At 40.9% G+C, this 19989-nt stretch overlaps 1 protein-coding gene across 1 annotated transcript; it reads right to left on the reverse strand.

The window, feature by feature from the left end:
• Positions 1-3358: 3358 nt before the first annotated feature.
• LOC104938731 (otoferlin) lies at positions 3359-19655 on the reverse strand. Its single transcript, XM_027274971.1, has 44 exons — positions 19544-19655; positions 19185-19287; positions 17490-17597; positions 16240-16313; positions 15741-15861; positions 15583-15637; positions 15364-15495; positions 15209-15271; positions 15027-15111; positions 14776-14935; positions 14498-14684; positions 14228-14414; positions 13843-14066; positions 13377-13485; positions 12922-13099; positions 12684-12804; positions 12507-12607; positions 12312-12402; positions 12099-12215; positions 11867-12019; positions 11564-11753; positions 11354-11478; positions 11130-11264; positions 9992-10153; positions 9785-9904; positions 9528-9689; positions 9246-9408; positions 9100-9173; positions 8892-8918; positions 8644-8769; positions 8475-8547; positions 7519-7634; positions 7282-7419; positions 7015-7146; positions 6790-6917; positions 6533-6703; positions 6216-6376; positions 5885-6027; positions 5679-5767; positions 5454-5552; positions 5084-5325; positions 4787-4965; positions 4591-4691; positions 3359-3539 (listed from the first exon to the last, which is right to left on the reverse strand). Exons 4-44 carry the CDS (start codon positions 16283-16285, stop codon positions 3359-3361), a joined length of 5367 nt encoding a protein of 1788 aa, XP_027130772.1. The 5' UTR covers positions 16286-16313; positions 17490-17597; positions 19185-19287; positions 19544-19655.
• Positions 19656-19989: the final 334 nt, after the last annotated feature.

Below are 19989 nucleotides of genomic sequence, written 5' to 3' on the forward strand. Positions count from 1 at the left end.
GGGCTTCCCAACCTGCGACAGAAGGGCGACAGAAACCAAGTTGCAATATGCAGAACCAGGAGTTGGGTGGCATGTTGAGTCAGGTAAGGCCTGATTTTTCCTATGTTGTGAAGTAGCACGACCGGGCAACAGAGGCAACGTGGAGAAGAGGTTAGCTGGTCATCGATCATGACGAAGTTTCTTGCTACTCTAGTAGGGACAAATTTCATCCCTTCTTCTCAGACAGGTTTGAAAGTTACTCATTTTAAGGACAACCTACTGAGAGGAGGACACTCGGTTTACGTTTGCTTTTAATCTTTGTAGGGCTTTAAATTAGACTTGGTTGGGATTGGTCGGATGCATTCTTATTGAAATCGTTAAAATCATTTTTGACAGCGATGTAACTAAATAACTGGAATAGATTTAGCATGTCCAGTTGTTGGCAGTGCTAGGACAAGAGGTGTTCTCTGAAGAGCTGGAGGTCTTCAGGAGTTTTTTGAAGGTAGAGAGGGACGCCCCTACTCTGGTAGGAAAACTTTGCCCTGAGCGTACGGGTGGCAGAGCCGGGCATCGTTCATTGGAGGACTGGAAGGTAACATATGTCCGCATAGGGCATTCAAGTAGGTCGGTGCAGAACCGGATCACTGTGATCACGTTGCTTCGGTTGCCTGGTCATGTCGCTTTGCACTTTAAAACACTGGAAAACTCAGGCCTTACCTAACTCAACATACTACCCATACAGGCTGTGGTCATCTTATAACTAGATTACTGAAACACCCACCTTGGTTGGGATGAGTTGGATGCATTCTTTTAAAAAAATAATTAAAATCAATTGATTTTGACAGTGATTTAAACTAATTAATCAAATTTAAAGTAACTGTTTCAGTTGTAGTTTTTTTAGTACTTTTATTTGGAAAGTTCTCAAAAAATTTGACGATTAGTTTTTGATTCTATGAGCTGAAATACATAGAACATAATGGACTAAGGCTTGCTTTTAAGCCTCATAATTATTGATGAAATAATATATAATAAATAATATAAATATATAATAAATAATATAAACAAGGACAGACACAGACGACAGGACAACCGGGAAAATGGATGGTTCAGAAGTCAATTTATGCACAAATTTGAAATATCATACATAGTCACATAAACATTGTCCAACCAAGCAAATCTGAACTCCAATACAAGCCAACTATGCTAAAATGCTCAATTTATTTGTCAATAAAACTGTTAATGTCTACCAATGATTGTGTTTTCGTAGCAATGGACATTGAATGGGTGTAAAGTAAACCCCATTTCATTAGACAAGAAAAAAACGCTTAGTTATCACAACAGTATCAATACATTGAGATTTATACACATTAATAACCAATAATGGATGCACTCAAGATTTATTATTAGTAATGATATTATAATAGTGCTGTTTTAATAATGATTCAGGTATTTTGTTAAATGGTAATCTGCAAAACGTCCACAAAAACAATTCTAATTATTACTGAATGAACGCACACTGTTTGAAAAAGTTACGATCCGCTGGTTTTCTAAACTCAGGCGCCCAACATTTTCTTCACCATGTAACCCGGCATGTTGTATATGAAGAGAGCTATGATGGCCAGCAGAAAGAGAGCAGAGAGAATCTTGATGGTCAGCCACCTGTACTGGTCACAAATCAGGTGTTTCGCAGCTTTGAAGGGGATGAGGAACCAGAGGAGGGCAACATCTGGGCGGCTGGTGGAGCACAGAAACGCAAACAGAATTATTGAATGACATAAATAACATACACAGAGGTGGAGGAGATGCCTACATGTAAAGTACTGATATAAACCGAGGGAGGGAAGCCTGCTTTCTCAACACCAGTGATCAATATCATCACTGGTGTGGAGAAAGCAGTTGAATGTGGAGAACGCACAAAGATAGATAGAGGCATGTGTTTTGAGCTCTATTACTATGTATGTTAATGGTCGTATGGCGAATCATTCCTTTTGTCCATACTGGCCATAAAATGTTCACTTCATTGTGACTCTGCTGTAAGAAATAGAGGACAAAATCTAACTCTAAAGCAAAGCTGAAACTAATATGAGACCGTAGTTCATCAAGAGGTTCGAGTCCCCCTCTGTTCCATCTGTCCAAAGTGGAGAGTGAAAGTCATACTAAAGATATAAACTGTGGAACGCACCCACTTGATGTGACTGCTCAGATTGCTGAAGTCTCATATTAGCTTTGGCCAAACTTTGAGGACAGCAGATTTTGTCCCACATCTCTTTCAATGAAGTCGCGTCAGGCAGTAACTCCTTCAGTGTACATGTGCATGTGCAAGTATGATATTAAAAGGTCCAGTGTGTAAGGTTCAGGGGGCTCTATTTACAGAATATGGTTGAATATCAGTGTATAATCCTAAGCATGACCTAAAGTTTGCCATATTTCTACAGTAGCCCGGAGCAGACAAACTAAACACTGGCTCTAGATTGGGCCTTTCACCTTTACCACGGCAGGGTGAGGCGACAGGTTTGCACCACTAGATGCCACTAAATCCTACACACTGGACCTTTAAGATCAGTTAGATCTTTTCTCAGGTCTCTCGTTCTCATTTCCACACACTTTTTTTTCCCCAGTTTTATTCACACATTCTGTCCATTTTGGAAATGCAAATATAAACATTCACATAAACCAAAATAAATGATATTTAAAATAAAAAAGTAGCTCAAAAATAATTTGACTCCAAGCTTCTGCTGTAGCTCCATTCAGTTGGTGCAGCTTGTTCAGCTTGTAGCGTTTCTTCGTGAGCTCTTGAACAAGTGAAATGCACCCTGAATTAACCAGGACTGAACATGGATGGAGTAGTTGTCTATGTCTTCAAAGCACTGCACTTGCTATTATAGAGATTCTTGCTATTATAGAGTATTATAGCTAAAATAGAATAGAAAATCTACTTCAATCGGTAGATAAGACAGAAGAAAAGTACTTCTACTACTTCAAATAAACACAATCATCTCCAGTAATACAGTATGTTGAAATGTGGATCTAGTGGGCCGCATCAAATCTTTTAAACACTAAACTGAACTTGTACAATGCTCGATACTCAACGAAATATGAAACAAAATGTTCTTTTGTCGCCTGATAGCTGAGATATGAATATGAATATCCAATTAAATAACCTAATGCTGAGGAGAACATGCTTTTCTGAAAGTATTCTCAAAGCATCTTACTCTGCCATCGTTCTGTTTTTATTATGGCTCATAAAATAACTCACTGATTACTTAAATAAATATGCCTGAAGAGAATCTGTGGACAGAAAGAAATGAGGAGAGAGTGATAGAAGCTGTCTGGTTAGTGAAACTGCTGGAACCTTCTGCAGACCTGTCTGTGCAACATCTCAAGCTCCCAGCATTTTCTTGACCATGTAACCGGGCATGCTGTAGAGGAAAAGACCCAGCATGACCAGCAGCAGGAGAGCAGTGACAATCTTGATGGCCAGCCACTTGTACTGGTTGCAGATTAAGTGTTTTATGGCTTTGAAGGGAGTTAGGAACCACAGAAGGCTGGTGTCGGGGCGGCTGGAAAGATAAAAAGACACAGATGTTCAGTAATATACTTTGCTCTCTTTCTAAACTAAATTGAAATGGTGATTACTGAGATAGAGACGGACACAGAGGCAGAGACAAGACAGAGATACAATTTACAGTATTTTCAGAACTTAAAGTGGAAACAGACAAGTTTTAAAGCGCCCCAGTGTCTCCAGATGTTGGAAACACTCGGGTGCAAAAGTAAAAAAATATTTAAATTGTTTATCCTGCTGTGCAAAGACTAAACACTTTCTGTTTTCGGACTTCTAGCTGCAAATAACACAGGAGAAACAAGTCTTCACGCAAACAGGTTTAGTAGTCACTTAACACTAGAACAAAACATTAGCAGGAAAAGTGCAAGTTATATACAAGTCTTGTAAATCGAACCAACAGAGTTGCATACATGGAAGCTTACAGGGAATCTAAACTCAGATGGTGTCATTATTCTACTACGCATCACACAGTGCAATCAACATTCACTTCATAATGATAAATTAAAGCAAATTTGTCTGTTTCCACTTTAAAGATGATTCTAGGTAGGAATAAACAAAAGATATGAAGAAACAGCAACTTACCACGTAAAGAAAGAAGATCGTAGATATAAGTCCAGATCTTGGTTGAAGTAAGTATGTTCAAATCTCTTTCCTCATTTCATGAAATTGCTTATTTTGGTTATTATTTTATGTCATTTTAGAATTGTTTAAGCTTGTTTTATGATTTTTTCTTTCTCCATGACTGATTTATCTTTGTATTTATTTATGTATTTATTATGATTTATATATCAGATGATTTATTTTGTTACTTCAGGCCTGTTTCGCATTAGACCACTTCTTTTTTTTTTTTAAGTCAAGCTGGACTTGCAGAAGCAGAACAATATGTATGTTTGCACGTGTGTGTGTGTGTCTGTGTGTTTTATAGCAAGGGTGAAAAGTAGCCAAGCCACAGAATAAACTGAACAATGTAACGGAGAAAAACAGATCACAAAAGTGGTTCAGTGATAAAAAATGCAGTCGGCGGGATGTTAACAGAACATCCTTCATACTTGGGTTTCTCCAGGGGCTCTGGTTCGTTGCGTCCTTCACCCGCTGGGCTTTTTTCTGCTTCCTCGCCTGTCAGGAGATGCAGCTCTGCTTCCACTTTTCCCTAAAAGAACAACAAAGATGTTTTAAGCTATCGTGCAAATCCTGATACATTCAGCCAGTTCTTTGTTCTGCCTATTACTTTTCACGTTGACCCACCGTGAGTTCAAACTCATCCTCTTCATTTCTGGCCACGAATGGCCACCAGCCCTTGATCCTCTTCTGTTTGAAGATGGAGACCATGGGCAGGTCTCCTTCATTTGTCACCATCTCGATGGTGCACTGCTTGGGGGTCTTCGCACCACGTGGAAAACGGTTCAGGTCCAGCTCAATTGCACCTATAAAGAGACGTTATTTAACTGAACGGTCGTGGTGGAATGAATGAGAGGCAGTTAATACATGACACATGATCGATGTCTTCACAAAAAAAGGGTCTGATGAATCCCTTCACTGCACCTAAGAAGTCATCTGCAGAGAAATGGTCAGCGTCCCACACTTGCAGATTCAGTCGAGCAGGGATCTTGTATTCAGTCTCATCCCAGGCAAACATGGACTCTTTTTTTGAGATGACGATCTTCTCTTCAGCCATGAGGTAGTCGAAGGGGTAGACGAAGCGCCAGTTGAAGTTGCCCTCTCCAGTGATGGAGTGGTAGTGGACGTCTGTGTCCTGCTTGTCCTCCTGCTGCCCCTTCAACCAACTGTTACAGTAACAAAGGTGCAGGATAGATTCACAGTCTTTAACAAAGCAAGCATGGCCTTTTAATAACTGTTTGTTCTCTTTGTTGTGGTCAAACTGGAGGAAATAACCTAAAAAAGTTATGATTACCCTCGCACAAATATGTCACTCGATTTCTCCCCAGTGAAGATATCATCATCCTCCAGGACGACCTCATCTGTGTTCCAGACAATCACCCTCAGTTCAAACCTGGACAAGAAATGTGATAAGATATATTACGAACTAATCAATAAGGAATTATTTAAACCTTTTGGGTAGTGCTCTGTAAAGTCTATATAAAAGCTGTAAATTGACAGGTTTGACTAGAGAACATACTTCTTTGGTTTCCTTGGTGAAATGTCAAGTGCGGGGCCAGGTGCAGTCATGTCTTTGGGGAACATATCCACCCACATCTCAATTCTCCCCTGAAGCCATTGAACACAAGGACACAAAGCTTTAAAAGGATACAAACAAAAACTTTACAGCATAAAGGTTCATTAAAAGGTGTAGTTGGCTCGGTAGAGTACGATTGATTGACGTACTTGTTCGATTCCTGGTTTGTCAGGGTGGAGCAGTGGTCTGGTTTCCACGTGTTCCGGGACAAGTTTGCAGCCGACCTTTGGGATTTCATTCCAGTGCTTCAACACAGTCAGAGCCAGATGTTCATCGGTCTGCTTCTTCAGACCTGAAAAGGGTCACAAACAATACAAGTGGGTTAATACTAGTTTAGAATCACATTTAATGTAATTCACTGCTGCTCCAGAGCAATTAGTACCGAAGTAGATTCATGCAAATATCGGTTGCTTTATTGTAAGTGGTTGAGTTGAATTCAATGGTGAGAAACAATAGGGTATGACTTAAATGAGCATTTACCATTTTCATCCTCTATCTCAGTCGGTGCCATGAAGACACGATTCTCCACCTTCACTCTACCTGGAGGGCCGTAGTGAGGCCCGTCCAGTTTGCCTTCCTTGCACATCCTAGCCAGGATTTGGGTCGGTTTCATTGGGTCTCGCCACACGTTGTAACCATGGCTACAGACAAGAGCGAAAGCAGTCACACTAAACGCAGTTTATGAATCTACGATTACTCTACATTGTGTAATATAAATAAAACAGGCTATGTGACATATATGTGTCGTTTACCATCTACCACACACTGCTAGTTCGAGTTCTGCCTTTGAATCTTACATGGCGTAGTTACTCGTAATACCACATGTGGCTCTGTGTTTGCTGTAGAAACGGTTCTCAAGGTCAATTTTGGTTTCTCCAATCAGATCATCGGTTCCCACCAGGTCCCAGTCGTAGATTGATACGGTGAGTGTGGAATCCATTGGGAATGTGGCCTCCACGTCAAAGGATCTGATGAGAAACGAGGACATATTTTAAATACGATATAGGAATAACTTGTTAGATCATGTGAGTAACGACGATACTCTTCTACTTACTTGCCAAACAAGGGGTTCAGCTGTTTTGAGATGTAGTTCTCTTTGTCCTTGATCTCGTTCTTTCCCAGTCTGATTGCAATGTATGGATCAGCTTTCCCATTAATGTCAGCTGGGTGCAGATCAGTCGCCTACCAAAAAAAAAAAGAGGATAACTTAAGCTTCTACTGAGATATCTACCATAGTATCTCATTAAAATGCAGTAAAGTGGAATACACATCAGCCTACCCTGATCACATAGATGCGGACGAGAATATTGATGGGATCGTTGTGAGGAATGTTCTGAAACATTCCCATGTTGGAGTCCACGTTCATGTCTCTGGGCATGTCATCCGACACTTTGTACATGCACATAGAGCCCTAAAAAAGGAGGCAGTTACAAAAAAATATTGAGAAAAACACATTACCATAAAACACGTTACATAACATGTAAAGCATTCCACGCAGTCTGCAAATGTTTATGCAGACAAGTGAATTCAAACATTCGGTTCTTACTTTGAATCTTCCGACAATTCTGTCCTCATCCAACACATTTTGGTCGTCGTCATCGCCTCCTTTCCCTCGGAACAGGTTGAAACTGTGCAGCCAGTCCTCAAAGTTTTCAAATTCACTCTCCAGTTCCTTTGGGTACACCTTGTTTGAGAACACAGTAATGATGAGAAATGATCATCTCCAGGTTACACTTCAAACCTGTACCACCTTATCATGTATAGTTGCCGCCGCTCCAGGTACCTTCAGCTCATCCAGCTTTGGCTTTCTCCTCTCAAACGCATCTATTGACTTCTTTTTGTCCTTCTTCCCTTTTCCTCGCTTGGTGCCTTTCACAGGAAAGTCATCGGGTTTGATATCTGAGTACAGGTTAGCGTTGAGGACGGAGTGAAGAGAGAGGGAGAGCGGGGGGATGAAGGAGCAGAGCACTCGAGACATGAATTCCACATGAAAGTTGCCAGAAACCATCTGTTAGTGCCTACAGGAAGTATGCCATTGAATTGTATACTACTGAAGTATACAGTTCAGTGGGAATACTTGGCGGCCTGAGAGGATCCTCCAGGAATGCAGCTGTGTAGTCTCTGTCTCATCAGCTTGACTGGTTCTTGTCATTATCATCCACAGTCAAGTCATAGTGACATCGTAATATGCACTAGTAGATACTACATTTGTACGTCTGATATATTTTGTCACAGTATAAATATTTGAGTCTGTGCAGGCTGGTCGGCACAGCACAGCATCAAATGTGTGTGTCGAGTATATTAACTGAGATAAATGCTCATCTTGTCTTGTGTGTGTATTTATCTTTTCTCATTGACAACTTTCATGGCAAGCATATGAATGATATGCATATATGGGAGAGAGAGAAAGCGATTGTCCCACATGTGGAAATTTGGATTCATGTCAGCGTCTACATGGAGGCACTCTTGAGCTACGAGGATCTAAGAAGTTCACTACTGCACTGTAGAAGAAAACAACAGAGTTAGTGAGCTCGTCAAAGATGAACATGCATAAACAATGAAGGAAGCATCTGTTGTGGTTTTCTTCTGTTTTACGACCCTTGTGACACAGACACAGAGTCGCTACTTCACGACTTCAAGACGACGATACTTTAGCGCTGACACAGACGCATGCTGGATGATATCAAACTTTCAAACGGATGACGTAATCAAAACACTGCTCTTGTTATCTGGCTTTACCTCCGCCATCTGCAATGTCCATCTCATCTTTATCCTCCGAATCGGAGAAAGCAGCTTCTTGAGCCTTGAGCATCTGCAGGAGCAGAGGTTATTTTTTAAAAACAGGATTCATCAAGACAAAAAGGAAGATACTATGGGTCATGGGCTGTGTTGTTTTCCTGTGACTTACCTCTGTCAAAGTTTCAATGGAGGCGAAATACTTGGACCACCAGTCCAACATGCTCTCGTCAAGTTCCTCCTCTTCGATCTCATCGCCCTTCTTCCTCTTCTTCTTCTTCCCCTTTCCATCGTCGTCCTTTTTCACACAGGACACATGAAACACGTTGTCGGTGAAGCTTTAGAGCTTCTTGCAACAACATAAAGTCTTTAAATTTTGATGAAGCAATTGCAAATTAAATCAAATTGCAATTTGCTTACCTCAACCTTGACCACCGCATCGGAGCACTGAGTAGAAAACCAGATTGCATAATGTCAAATAATTTTCATAATCAATCAGATTTGTTGTTTACTTTTTTACAAATGTTTGTCAAGATGTTTAAACGTGCCATTTAGGGAAGGATTATTATTCAAACTGGCTCAAATTCTTTGAGTAAAGGTCACATAAAATTAAAAAAAAGAAACTTACAGAGTCTAGTTTGACCACAGTTTCCATCTTCTTATGACCACGATCAGAGTCCATGCTGACGACAATAATTTCCTCTGAAAAGATGAACACACAGTGTTATTTCACAGGTACAACAACATACATTTACTCCAGGTTTTAGTTTATACCTGTAGTGGTCCAGTTGTTGGCCTGCTTGTCATTCGGCCTGTAGATGAACTTCCGCAGGCTGGTGACAGCATTGGAGCCAACCAGAGTGTAGCGCCCAAAAGCCCTGCAGTCCACCACTCGGATGTTCAGCGGCGGGTGAAGCAACTCATTCTCAGGCAAATCCTGACACACGAAAAGTGTTTTTGAATGTCAGCAGCAAACTCGATGCTTCTTTTCTAACGTGCGAGGAATATAAATATGAGCCGTTAAATATTCATGGAGTAATTTAAATGATAAAGTACCACTTCAAAAGACTTGACAAGAGTGCTGAAGTTGGGGTTTTTCTTGTAGTTGGGGATGAGGGAAGACTGTACTCCCCTTCCGGCGCATTCAACGTCCACACGAGGGCGATCCACCTGAGCCAGATTCACCCTCTTCAGGTCCCTCAAGCCCCAGAACAAAACCTGATGGATGGGAAGGTTCAGTATTACTTCCCTTTTCTTACTCAAAACACATTTTACTAACACTGATCGAGTTCAAACTAAAACAAAGTCTTCACCTCAATCCTGTATCTGCTGAGCACTGGTCTGATCCCCAGCGGTACAGGCAAGATAGGGCCTCGGTCGTAATCTGTGGGACCGTCTATGGGAGGCAGGTCAGCTTTCCCATTGGGGCCAATCTAAGAGACCCACACGAGAAATCGATTTCAATATGATCTGTCAACTTTAGTGTCGTAAACAAGACTCTCTGTATCAAACGGCCTAACCTGCAGCAGTTCAAAGGCTGCCAGCATTTCTCCAGCGGTGCAGTTCCCTCGGTAGATCTGATAGTACTCCAGCTGGGGAGGGAAGCGTGGTGGACCATAGTGCTCGTCCGCCATCTTCACTACAGGCTTGGCGAATGTCCTGCCCATAAAGTCAGCTTTACCCTGGAAGCATAACGATGAATGAAAACCTTAAATATGCACACACCATGAAGCGTGAATTCTGGTTTGAATATTTGAAAGAATGGTCTTTTTTTTTTTTTTTTTTTTTTTTTTTTTTTTTTTTGCCTACCATATCCAATCCGTCAGTGTTCATATTACAAGGTCGCTTATGGTGTAATCATTAATTATCTGTCCCATCAGCAGGAAGAAAACATGGCCTTGAGATGCACATGTTTGAAGGCATACTACATAAAAAAGCATTGAAGATTAAAGTAAGCAAAAGCAACATACCTAAAATAACCAGTGAACTGCAAAACAGACGTGTATGAATAAAACCTCAAAAGATCACTGAATGTTTACTTTAAAAAAAAACAAAAAACAGAATATTTAATCTCTCTTGCAGTTAGTGGTTATGAAGAGTCTTAATTCTGCGTTGGCCACATACAAAAAGCACAAAAATGTCACTTAAAGGAATGCAACAGGCATAAAATGATCAAAAGAGGGTCCATCTATCCTTATGGACACATCGTATTCCTCTTGCATGCCTTTCAATACTCTCTGCACACATTGCAGTGCTTCTATAGGTTTATCAAGCCATCAGAATCCACACTCTACTTATCCAAAGGGTCATCCAAAACAACGGTGTTATTGCCAGGAGCAAATATAGAGTCGACAGTCAGCAAAAGCATTCTTTCAAATATAACGTATATATCAAATATACCTGTAAATCAACCATTTTACTAAAAGAAAAGCATAGTAAAAGACATTACTGAGGGCATATGACACACTGGCTTTAGATTCATTAAGTGCATGTTTAGTCTTAGATTTCAAGTGGAAGACAGGCAGACTCTTAAATTATTAGGACGATAAGGATGGGAGATTGCTATCTTGAAATTCAAGCTGAGCGAAGGCAGACTGTTTGCTCGCATTAATACAAGTGGAAACAGACAGGCGTCTCTTTTTTCAAAACAACCCTCACCACTGTGTCTTGATCATAAATCTCGATGACAATGATAGGAGGGTCGTCTCTCAGTTCGGTGGCCTCTCCGAACAACTCCACGTTCTCGAAGACCAGCAGCTGGTCCCATGTCGGGCACAGAGTCTCTGCCAGCACCTGGGAAGGAAAACAAAACATTTCATAAAGATCCGCCGTACAATTGTTAACCCTATTGTAGTTTGACTCTCTGAAAAGCCTTTGCTCACCTCAGTGACCTGGCTTTGTGTCGAGAAGAAGACTCTCGCAAAGGGATCAGACAGACCTGTGCTATCCGCAGCAAACAGGCTGCGAGCTTGGTACATGTGGACCCTCAGCTGGAAGATCTGCTTCACTGTGGACAGATAAATCAGAATGATCTAAATTCTAAATATCTCTATCATTGCATTAGCAAAGTCTTGGTTGGCTGATGTTCTTACTCATGTAGGTGAGGCTGATGGGAGGTGAGCATGGCAGACCAGGTCCTTTGGACAGCTTATTTTCCTCAAATCCATTGGGCAGGCCGTTCAGGTAGTCTTTGCGTTGTTTAGTCAGACCCAGCCACAGATAAATCTCGATCTTGGACTGGACTGTCCAGCCAGCAGGCCCGAAACCTTTCTTACCAGGGATCTTTAGTACATGAGGGAAAAAACTTTATCCAATCATGGCAAAACTGTATGGTTATGTTAAAGGAATATGACGAAACATTCAAATTACGGCAGATTTCTATTGTGCAAACTCACCCTCAGGAAGAGTGTCTTGACTTTGCCACAGTCCTTTCCTGTCTCCTCCTCTGTGTTGGAAAAAAGGATGTCTTTGGAAGGAACGCGTGCGTACGCGATGCGCTTCCCGTTACTTATCATCCATATGAAAACATCAGGAACGCTGTGTTGAGGCTGCAGTAAGAAAAAAAAAACAATGAATCAAGCACGTACAACAAACTAAATCATCTAGACACAATGTCGTCAATCTTACTTCGTCAGCCAGGAAGCGCAGCTTTGTGAGGAAGTTTTGAGACAGCTTGATTTTGTCTTTCACCGTGCTTTTCTTCACCTGTGACCTCATGGCTTTAGCTTGCTGCCCGATGTTCTCCTAAACTCAGAAACGACACAGCATTTAGCAAAGACAGTCCAAATACTCAACAATCAACGAGTAGATGAAAAAAAGAAACACAGCTCCTCCACATACCACGTCTGCCATGCACAGCTTCAGTCTCTCCCGGTCAAGTTTGGTTCTGCCAGACTGGTTCTGGTCCTTGTTTGCCAGTGCAAGGAACTGACTAAAAGAAGTACAAGCTCAGTCAGTGTCAAAGTCTGCATTCATCTATTAAACTAACCATTAAAAATGTATAGGATGTGTAGTTTTAAATCTGTGGCTGCAGACCTGCAGCCGTGGCTGAGTTCCTCAAGGACACCTCTCAGTCTGCGCTCAGGATAGGCCTTCTCTGTCTTGATGATCTCCTGCACGTCGTTCAGTCCATCCTCCTGTATGGATGGAAGATGTTTAGGCTCATATACTAACTTCTTGTTCATCAAGTTATCGGTAAAGTGTATGACTTGCCAGTTTATCTGCGATGTTGTCTATGATGTTGGCATTGTACAGCCTCCTTCTCTGGTCCTGCCACCAACTTTTGATGTAGATGCACGGCTTCCTCTCGAAATACGGCAGGTGGAAGTAGTTTCTGAGGATACAAATAAGGAACATGTTTCATCAAAACGGAGAAAAAACAACTGGTTAAGATTCTAGAGATATGTTCATGATGCTGTTCACTCTATGATAATCATATTTTTGCTCTGACCGGTCAGTGATGACGGGTTTCATGGGAGGAGTAGTCGCCACAGAGGTCAGGTCTCCGTCGTCATCCATCTCCTCCTCACTGGAGTTGTGGATCAGGTCACTTTCCTCATCGTCACCACCCCCCTTCCTGCTCTTCGTTTGCGGCTTCGCGACCCCATCTATCTCGTTTCCATAGTAACCTGTCCCAAAGCGTCTTCGTTACCAGTTGCACCCTTAAAATCTGCAGCACCTTTAATTCATTCGTATGAATTACAGCAACAACAAGACTAAAATGTTAATAACTTGAAGTAATGTTATTACTAAAACTGCCTTGAAACAAACAACAACTTGTTGACATGTTGGAACTAGAATAAATATAAGAAATACTACTAAAATTACACTGATAATGTGTCCAAAAATTCAGTTTTAGCATCAGGATGAGACAGTGAGAGACATTAGGAAAGTAATGGGAAATACCTATGGTGACCTCAAAGTTGATGGGCTTATCACCAATCTTTCTGTCAATCATTGTGGCCTCCAGAAAAGACCCAAAGAGGAAAAACTCTTCAATCTTCCCGGTAGCAGTCTGTGAAATAAACAAATGTGGGTGAACACCGTCTCACTTTCTTCACTTTTCTCTTAAAGACACTAAACAAGACACTTGAATGCACCTAAATTTGACAGCTGTTTCTCTTTCAGGACATATCAAGTATCACAGTGGTCCTGACAACCATGTGATACAAGCTGTCGGACAGCGAGAACAGAATCCCTGAGGACTGTGCTCAACTGAATTTACATTGTCCGCCAACAGTAAGAAGCCACATTATTGTAAACAGCACGTTAATAATGCACCAGGGGGATTAAATAAAGATAATTAATAATTCACAATAACCGCAGCACCATGACCTGTCAGGCATGGCCGCCTATCCAAGCAGGGACCCACCTCTGAGATGTTGGGTACTCCCTCCAGCTGCACCTCTGTGGAGCTGGTGATCTCAGGCGAGGAGGGGTCCAGGATCTCCACACCCAGGCTGATGAGCAGACGCGCCCTGAAGGACACTCCCTCTCCGAGCCCTTCGTTTAACTCCTGGTACTCGTCCATCAGGGTGTAAGTACGAGTGGAACCGTACATGTTAACCCAGGCAGGTCCCAGTGTGGGGAGGAAGCCTTAAAGATAAAGAGAAAATATAATTTGCTGGACCTGTATGCTTATTGATCACCACTGGGTAGACATTGCTCAAACAATTAACCTGGAGAATGTATTGTAAAAAGCTTCTGTCCAGGTCAAAACGACGTTTCAATAATCTAGAAAGTTTTTGGAGAGATACCTTTGTCCCCATCGTTGGAAATCTTCCGCAGGTCCAGGAAGTGTGTTCCGATAGCAACATCATTCACTTTGTCTGAGTCACGGATCTGGAGCTTCATGCGCTTGCACAGCGGTGGAAACATCTCGGTGAAGACAATTTGCTCGTTCCAGATAGGCTCATAGCAGCTCTTTTGAACTGATGTCTTCCCCTGTAAACACACATTGCAATGTATATTTTAATCAACTCAGCGTTATTTATATTTTTTTGTTTGGGATCTGTACTATTACTTACCTTCTGCCCTGCAAATAGTACTTGAACATAAGGATCGACCAGGTCTTTATTTTCTCCTATGAAGGCCTTTTTGACGTTGGCCATGATGCTGGTGTTCATTCTGGGAAGCCCTTCAGCTCTGTATATCTTCAGATAATAACGAGCCCACTGTCGCTCCGCGGGCACCCCTTCTGGTATCAAGAGATTCCTGAAAACAGAAAAAGGGACACAGTTAAAACAAGATGCCAGCATATGAGCTGAATTTCCTGAAGAATCATGTACAATAAGACTTTAGTCACCCCTCTATGTCATCTTCATCTGATTCACTGGTCTTGTGTGGAGTCTTCATAGTGTCTCCTTTGGCCACAACTGCAATATCACACTTAATGTAGCCTTTGCAACCCGCTGCAATGTCATCAGGGTCAGACAACAAAGCCCACTTGTGGTAAAACTGATGTTCTGCAAGACAAAACAAGAAATTCACAAATTCACTGAAATATTAGTATCATCAATTCATAATAACGAATCTGATATTTTACTGATTCTTTACCAGGCTGGGAGTAGATTGTGCCAACATCCAGTTTAAAAGATCCAACCATTGTTCCGCTACGCAGAAGATTTTTGGAGTGAATGACCTAAAAAGTTTCAAGGAAATAAACATTGCAACATTAAATACACTTTCCTTAGCAAACAAGGAATCGTATGAATCAGTTTTATGTCGCCAAAACTTACGGACAACTTCAGGATTTTGTCGAACATAACATCTGGAGGGATGTGGAAGTCGAACACAAAATACTGGAGAGAGAAAAAGTGTTAATGATGATACATAATGAGCCTTTTTTCCCAAACAGAAGTTAATATAGATACATGATATTGTAATAACTGACTTCGTTGTAGTATGGGCAGTTGGTTGATTCCTTCATTGAGGTGTACTTCTTATCCTCTCCGATCTCCACACAGACCATTGGATCCATGTTCAGTCCCACCAGCTGCCTGGCTTCAATCACAGTCACACTGACCTGAAATCGAATAATTGACATATTATAACTGATTATGTATCACAAAGTAATCTTCTAAATAAATAAAATGGGTAAAATATCTCTTACTTGATAATCTACTGGTCTTCCAGAACTGGGCTCCATCTTTATGTCTGGCTTTGATCTGTCAGACAATGAGGTATCAGACATTAGAAAAATTCTATTGAACAATAACAATAGAAATGTTTTAAAAAGGCAGCCATATGCACAGCAGAAACAACGCTTGCCTCTTATTTGATACATTGGTGGTGACTGCTGTGACTGAAGCCAGAGAGATGGTGTCGGGATCCGGGCCTCCTCCCATGAACTGACGATCCAGGTTCTCTGTCTCCAGAATAGCTGGCTCATCTGGAGATCATATGAAACACGCTGAATCAGGACAACGACTTGCACTAAAATTAAAAAGTACTTAAAAGGGGTGACTTGCTCAAACGTGTGTGTTTTATTCTGAAATTCATCCTGGGATCTTTTCATAATAGTCCTGGTGACATGGCATGACAGGTGAAAATGTGCATACGTAACATTCAAAAGCAGAAATAATGTAGTAATGCCTTTTAAAGGGTCAAAGATCAAAGTACGTAAAGTTAAGTAACTGCTGCATTTGTATTTTCCGTGATAATTGGAAGTTTGACAAGGCTGTAAGCCAATAGGAGTTTGTAATATCAGCCAGGATTTCCTTGAGCTTAATTGACCTAATCTTCCGTCATCCATCCAAGCTACTGATACCTCCGTGTTTGTCCTCCTTGTGTCCGCGGTGCTTACTGCGCTTCATGGTTTCAAAAGACAATTCTCTGTGTGCTCTGTGGAAGAAATAAAAAAAAAAGATGCATTACTTCTTTTACACACTTTTATGAGAAAAACATTGGTATAGATGCAATTATTTAAACATAATTTAAAACCAAAGAAACTTAATGTTTATGCATGTTAATCTCATTTTCCATACACGTTCTGCAGTCAGAGCAACGCTTCTCCTGTCAGACTAAACCGTCACGCTCTTCTTCAAAGTCTCGGAGGAAGAAAGAGGCCGACAACTAACTGCTATCAATTCCAAGAGCGAATGGAAAATGGCTAAATTATTAAGAATGTCTAAAACATTTAATGCATATTTATTCAAACATGTAAGTTAGGAAACATATTTTAAAGTGTCGTGAGAGAACTAAAGCATAAGCATGTATGCCATAATTCGAAGAGGGGGTGTTTGAGTGCCGCCACACCCTGGTTTAGCCTTCAAAAGGGGCTTTCAATTATTCAAATCAGCTGACCTTAATACATCAATTAAAGAGGATACATTTCACATGCTCTGTGAAAAATAATACACTTAAAATAATTAATCTGCTATAATTAATCAGCAATGTGCCCTTTGCACAGTTTAAATCTAAAAAATGTTCATCGTTTTTCTGAAGTGATCATGCAGGCTAATTATTTCCAAGACTGGCAAAGGTGTACACAGACGACCTACAGCCATCCATAAAGGGCTGACACTTATTTCCTAACTGAATGTTTTTTAACATTGTCAGAGTTGTGTGTAATACTCAAAAACAGAAAACAAAAGTGAACACACATCGTAGCTATGCACCATATACTTTAAACATTTGTCACGTTGCTTGAAACTTGGTCAAAACCAACAGCACAAAATAAGAGCGAAATAATGAAACTCCCTTATGAGCTGCAAGTTTCACAGAAAGAGAATTGAAGTTTAGTTTTATAAAGTTTAGAATAACCAAGAAAATCATACAGTTCAAAACAGTACAAAAGCTAGAACGTCCAAAGAAGAGTCCAAAGGAAAAACATTTGCTAAACAACTTAACAGAACAAATATTAATCAGCAGAAAAGTTCCAAAGGTTTCCGATGAAACTGTCTATCAAGTATGCTGCAAAACATTGAGACCTAAATGCCCAAAACTTTTCATGATGTTACATCTAGTCTTTGCTTAGACCATGTCTCAGATGAAGTAAAAGAATGTTAAAATACATACCATACAAGAAAACGATGTCTTGTCTCCCTCCTGAGTATTTCCAAGAGTGTTCCCTTCAAGGGAAACAGCAGCTACCTTTTTTTCTTTTCCTCTGAGGTGGAAGCAAAACTACACAAACATTTAAGACATTTACACAGCCGTAAGAATAAGTCTACAAAGTAAAGTTGTACAGAAAAGAATTGCGTTTGTCCAGGTCTGAAGTTGGGCTGAAGTGATGTGATACACCAATGAATAGTGCATGAGTGCTGAACCCGAGACTGGTAACTATAACTAGGGACCGCTGAGAGACGTCACAGTGAGCGGAGTCTGCCAATCCACACAGGCTGAGCACAAAACAAAAGAAGTATATTAAACATATTTCTTCTGAAATCTTAAACGATCCTTTAAGACGGTCGCAGAAAAGCAGACAGGTGACTTTTACATACAAAGCCAAGAGGCCTTTGAAATAATCCAACTGATAAATTGCAATTGTGTATAGTGCTTCTGCATAGTGGAGCTCAAAAAGCCTTGTTCTAACAAAGGTAGAGAAAAGTACAAGATGTTGACTTTTGCACTTTTAAGAGGTCACATTTGCACTTTGCATCTATTTCTATTTTTGTAATATCAAAACAGTGTCTTCGCTGGAAAAATTTCCAAATGTGCGAGCATTAGGTAATCAGTATATTGCCGTGTCATTTGGTGATAGAATTTCATGGAAGTAAACAAAATGTCAGCCCAGCCTAGTTGGAAGAATGCTCCCTTTTTAATCTTTAATAGGGTGCCGCTCCAAATTGGGTCTCGGTGCAGACACACGGTCTTTTGTCATGGAATCACCAAATGGTGTCAAGTCCTTTGCGATGCCTTGTGTTTCAAATCCATTTAGGTTTTAACCTCAAGGTTTTAAAAAAGTGACCTCAATTTTGAATTGCACAAGCGCTTGTTGATACATTTTTCCATAATGCTATTCACAGGAATAAAAAAAGGATCCAAAAAGAAAAAGTTATGATGTTTTTCCCCCCACGAAAAAAAGTGGTGTCAAAAGCTTTGATTATCCTGCATTATTTTGCTGATTTGAGGCATGCTTTAGCAACTTCTATTCAATGCAACTTCTATTGAATGCCGGAGTACAACTCATCATCTCATCAATTACACATACGGCCAGTCTGTAAGCCATACGTCAAAGTCTAAAGTTGCTGGTGTCCGATGAAACAAGGCTCTAAATTATTTAAGCTCTCCAGTCAGTGTTGCATGTGGCATCCTCATTATGTGGAGGTATCACTGTTCACAACAAAAGAAATAATTTTTGCTTAGAGGGAATAACAGGGAAACATGGGAGCATTATTGTTAAAGTGGGAGACTACCTTTGTGTTTCACCCCCTTAAGTAATAAGCTTTCCACATTCAAGGACACATATATAAACCATTATGTAGGAGATGTGTATTAAGCAAAACACCATTCTTGACTTTATGCAGCTACTTGCACGTCTTCATCTAGAAGTGTAACATGTGCATACTTTTCCTGCCCACTCGGATGGAAGTGTGTGATACTCTCGGTGACACCAACCTGGCCACCCTGTTGAGGGATTCTGCCCTTAATTACATGATTCAATAACGGCCAGAAGGGTTGAGGAGATGTCCTAGTTCCTCCGGGATGGCCGGTAACAATGTCACCAATCGTGCAAGGTTACTGGTCGCCCCTGTAGTCTAATATACTAACCTCATTCTCTGATGGGTGTTGTCATCGAATGCAACTTTAAACACTTTGAAGTTGACATCAGTCACCAGACTTGATGCGCAGACTGATGGTTGACTTCTCTGGTCTGATGAAGAACAAAAAGCAATTTGCTTGATTAAAAAACAAATTCTGTGCAACCTTTACAGCAGAGAAGAGCAAGATATCAGCTGAAAAATGCAAACATTTCATATCTGTGCAATATATAACAAAGTTTTTATTGATATTTTGGGTGAATAATTAGGTAACACTAATGAATATGCATGAACGAGCAAACCAAGCCCTTAAATTGACACCTTTGACAATGTCGTCTAGGGTGAGCCACGGAACGACATGATACCAACCATGCAATCTTATCCCATGTAGGTCCAGTGTCCAAAGGCCTTTTTTGGCTGTTGGCTGTAGGCGGGTTATCACCATCTTGTTTGTGCTCCAGTGATTCTGTGGGCACACCACCTGACTGCGGTGTAGTGTGTCCTTATGACACATTTCAGACTCTCTGGTGGGTTGGGAGTTTGGCGAGCCTTAACAGTGAAACACAGCCAGACGGCATTGTTATTGTTACGGGGAGAGCATTGTACTCGGCAGCCAGCACGTAGGGCCCGGGTGGATCTGACCTCAAACGAACCCAGGAACTTACTTTCTATTAATTATTCAAAATCTGAATGATTTGTTTGTTGATTCTTTAGTTTGAAAGCCCTCTGTGTAGACAAACCCTTTCTTCCTCTTACCTAAATGGACATGGCCTATTTGTGGCACAGTTTTGAGTCCGTACACTCTCTAATAGAAG

Source organism: Larimichthys crocea, chromosome XXIV, assembly GCF_000972845.2.
Source record: "Larimichthys crocea isolate SSNF chromosome XXIV, L_crocea_2.0, whole genome shotgun sequence".
Classification (NCBI taxonomy): Eukaryota; Metazoa; Chordata; class Actinopteri; family Sciaenidae; genus Larimichthys; species Larimichthys crocea.

Bases quoted from the DNA above. Each gene is read 5' to 3' on its own strand.
- LOC104938731 (XM_027274971.1), bottom strand. From the start codon at position 16,285: ATGAAGCGCAGTAAGCACCGCGGACACAAGGAGGACAAACACGGAG. The intron at 5,326-5,453 runs GTAATCATAACT...TTACTGTAACAG, and splicing joins AGTGACATATTTGTGCGAGG to TTGGTTGAAGGGGCAGCAGG. The intron at 4,692-4,786 runs GTGGGTCAACGT...TTGTTCTTTTAG, and splicing joins AGGATGAGTTTGAACTCACG to GGAAAAGTGGAAGCAGAGCT.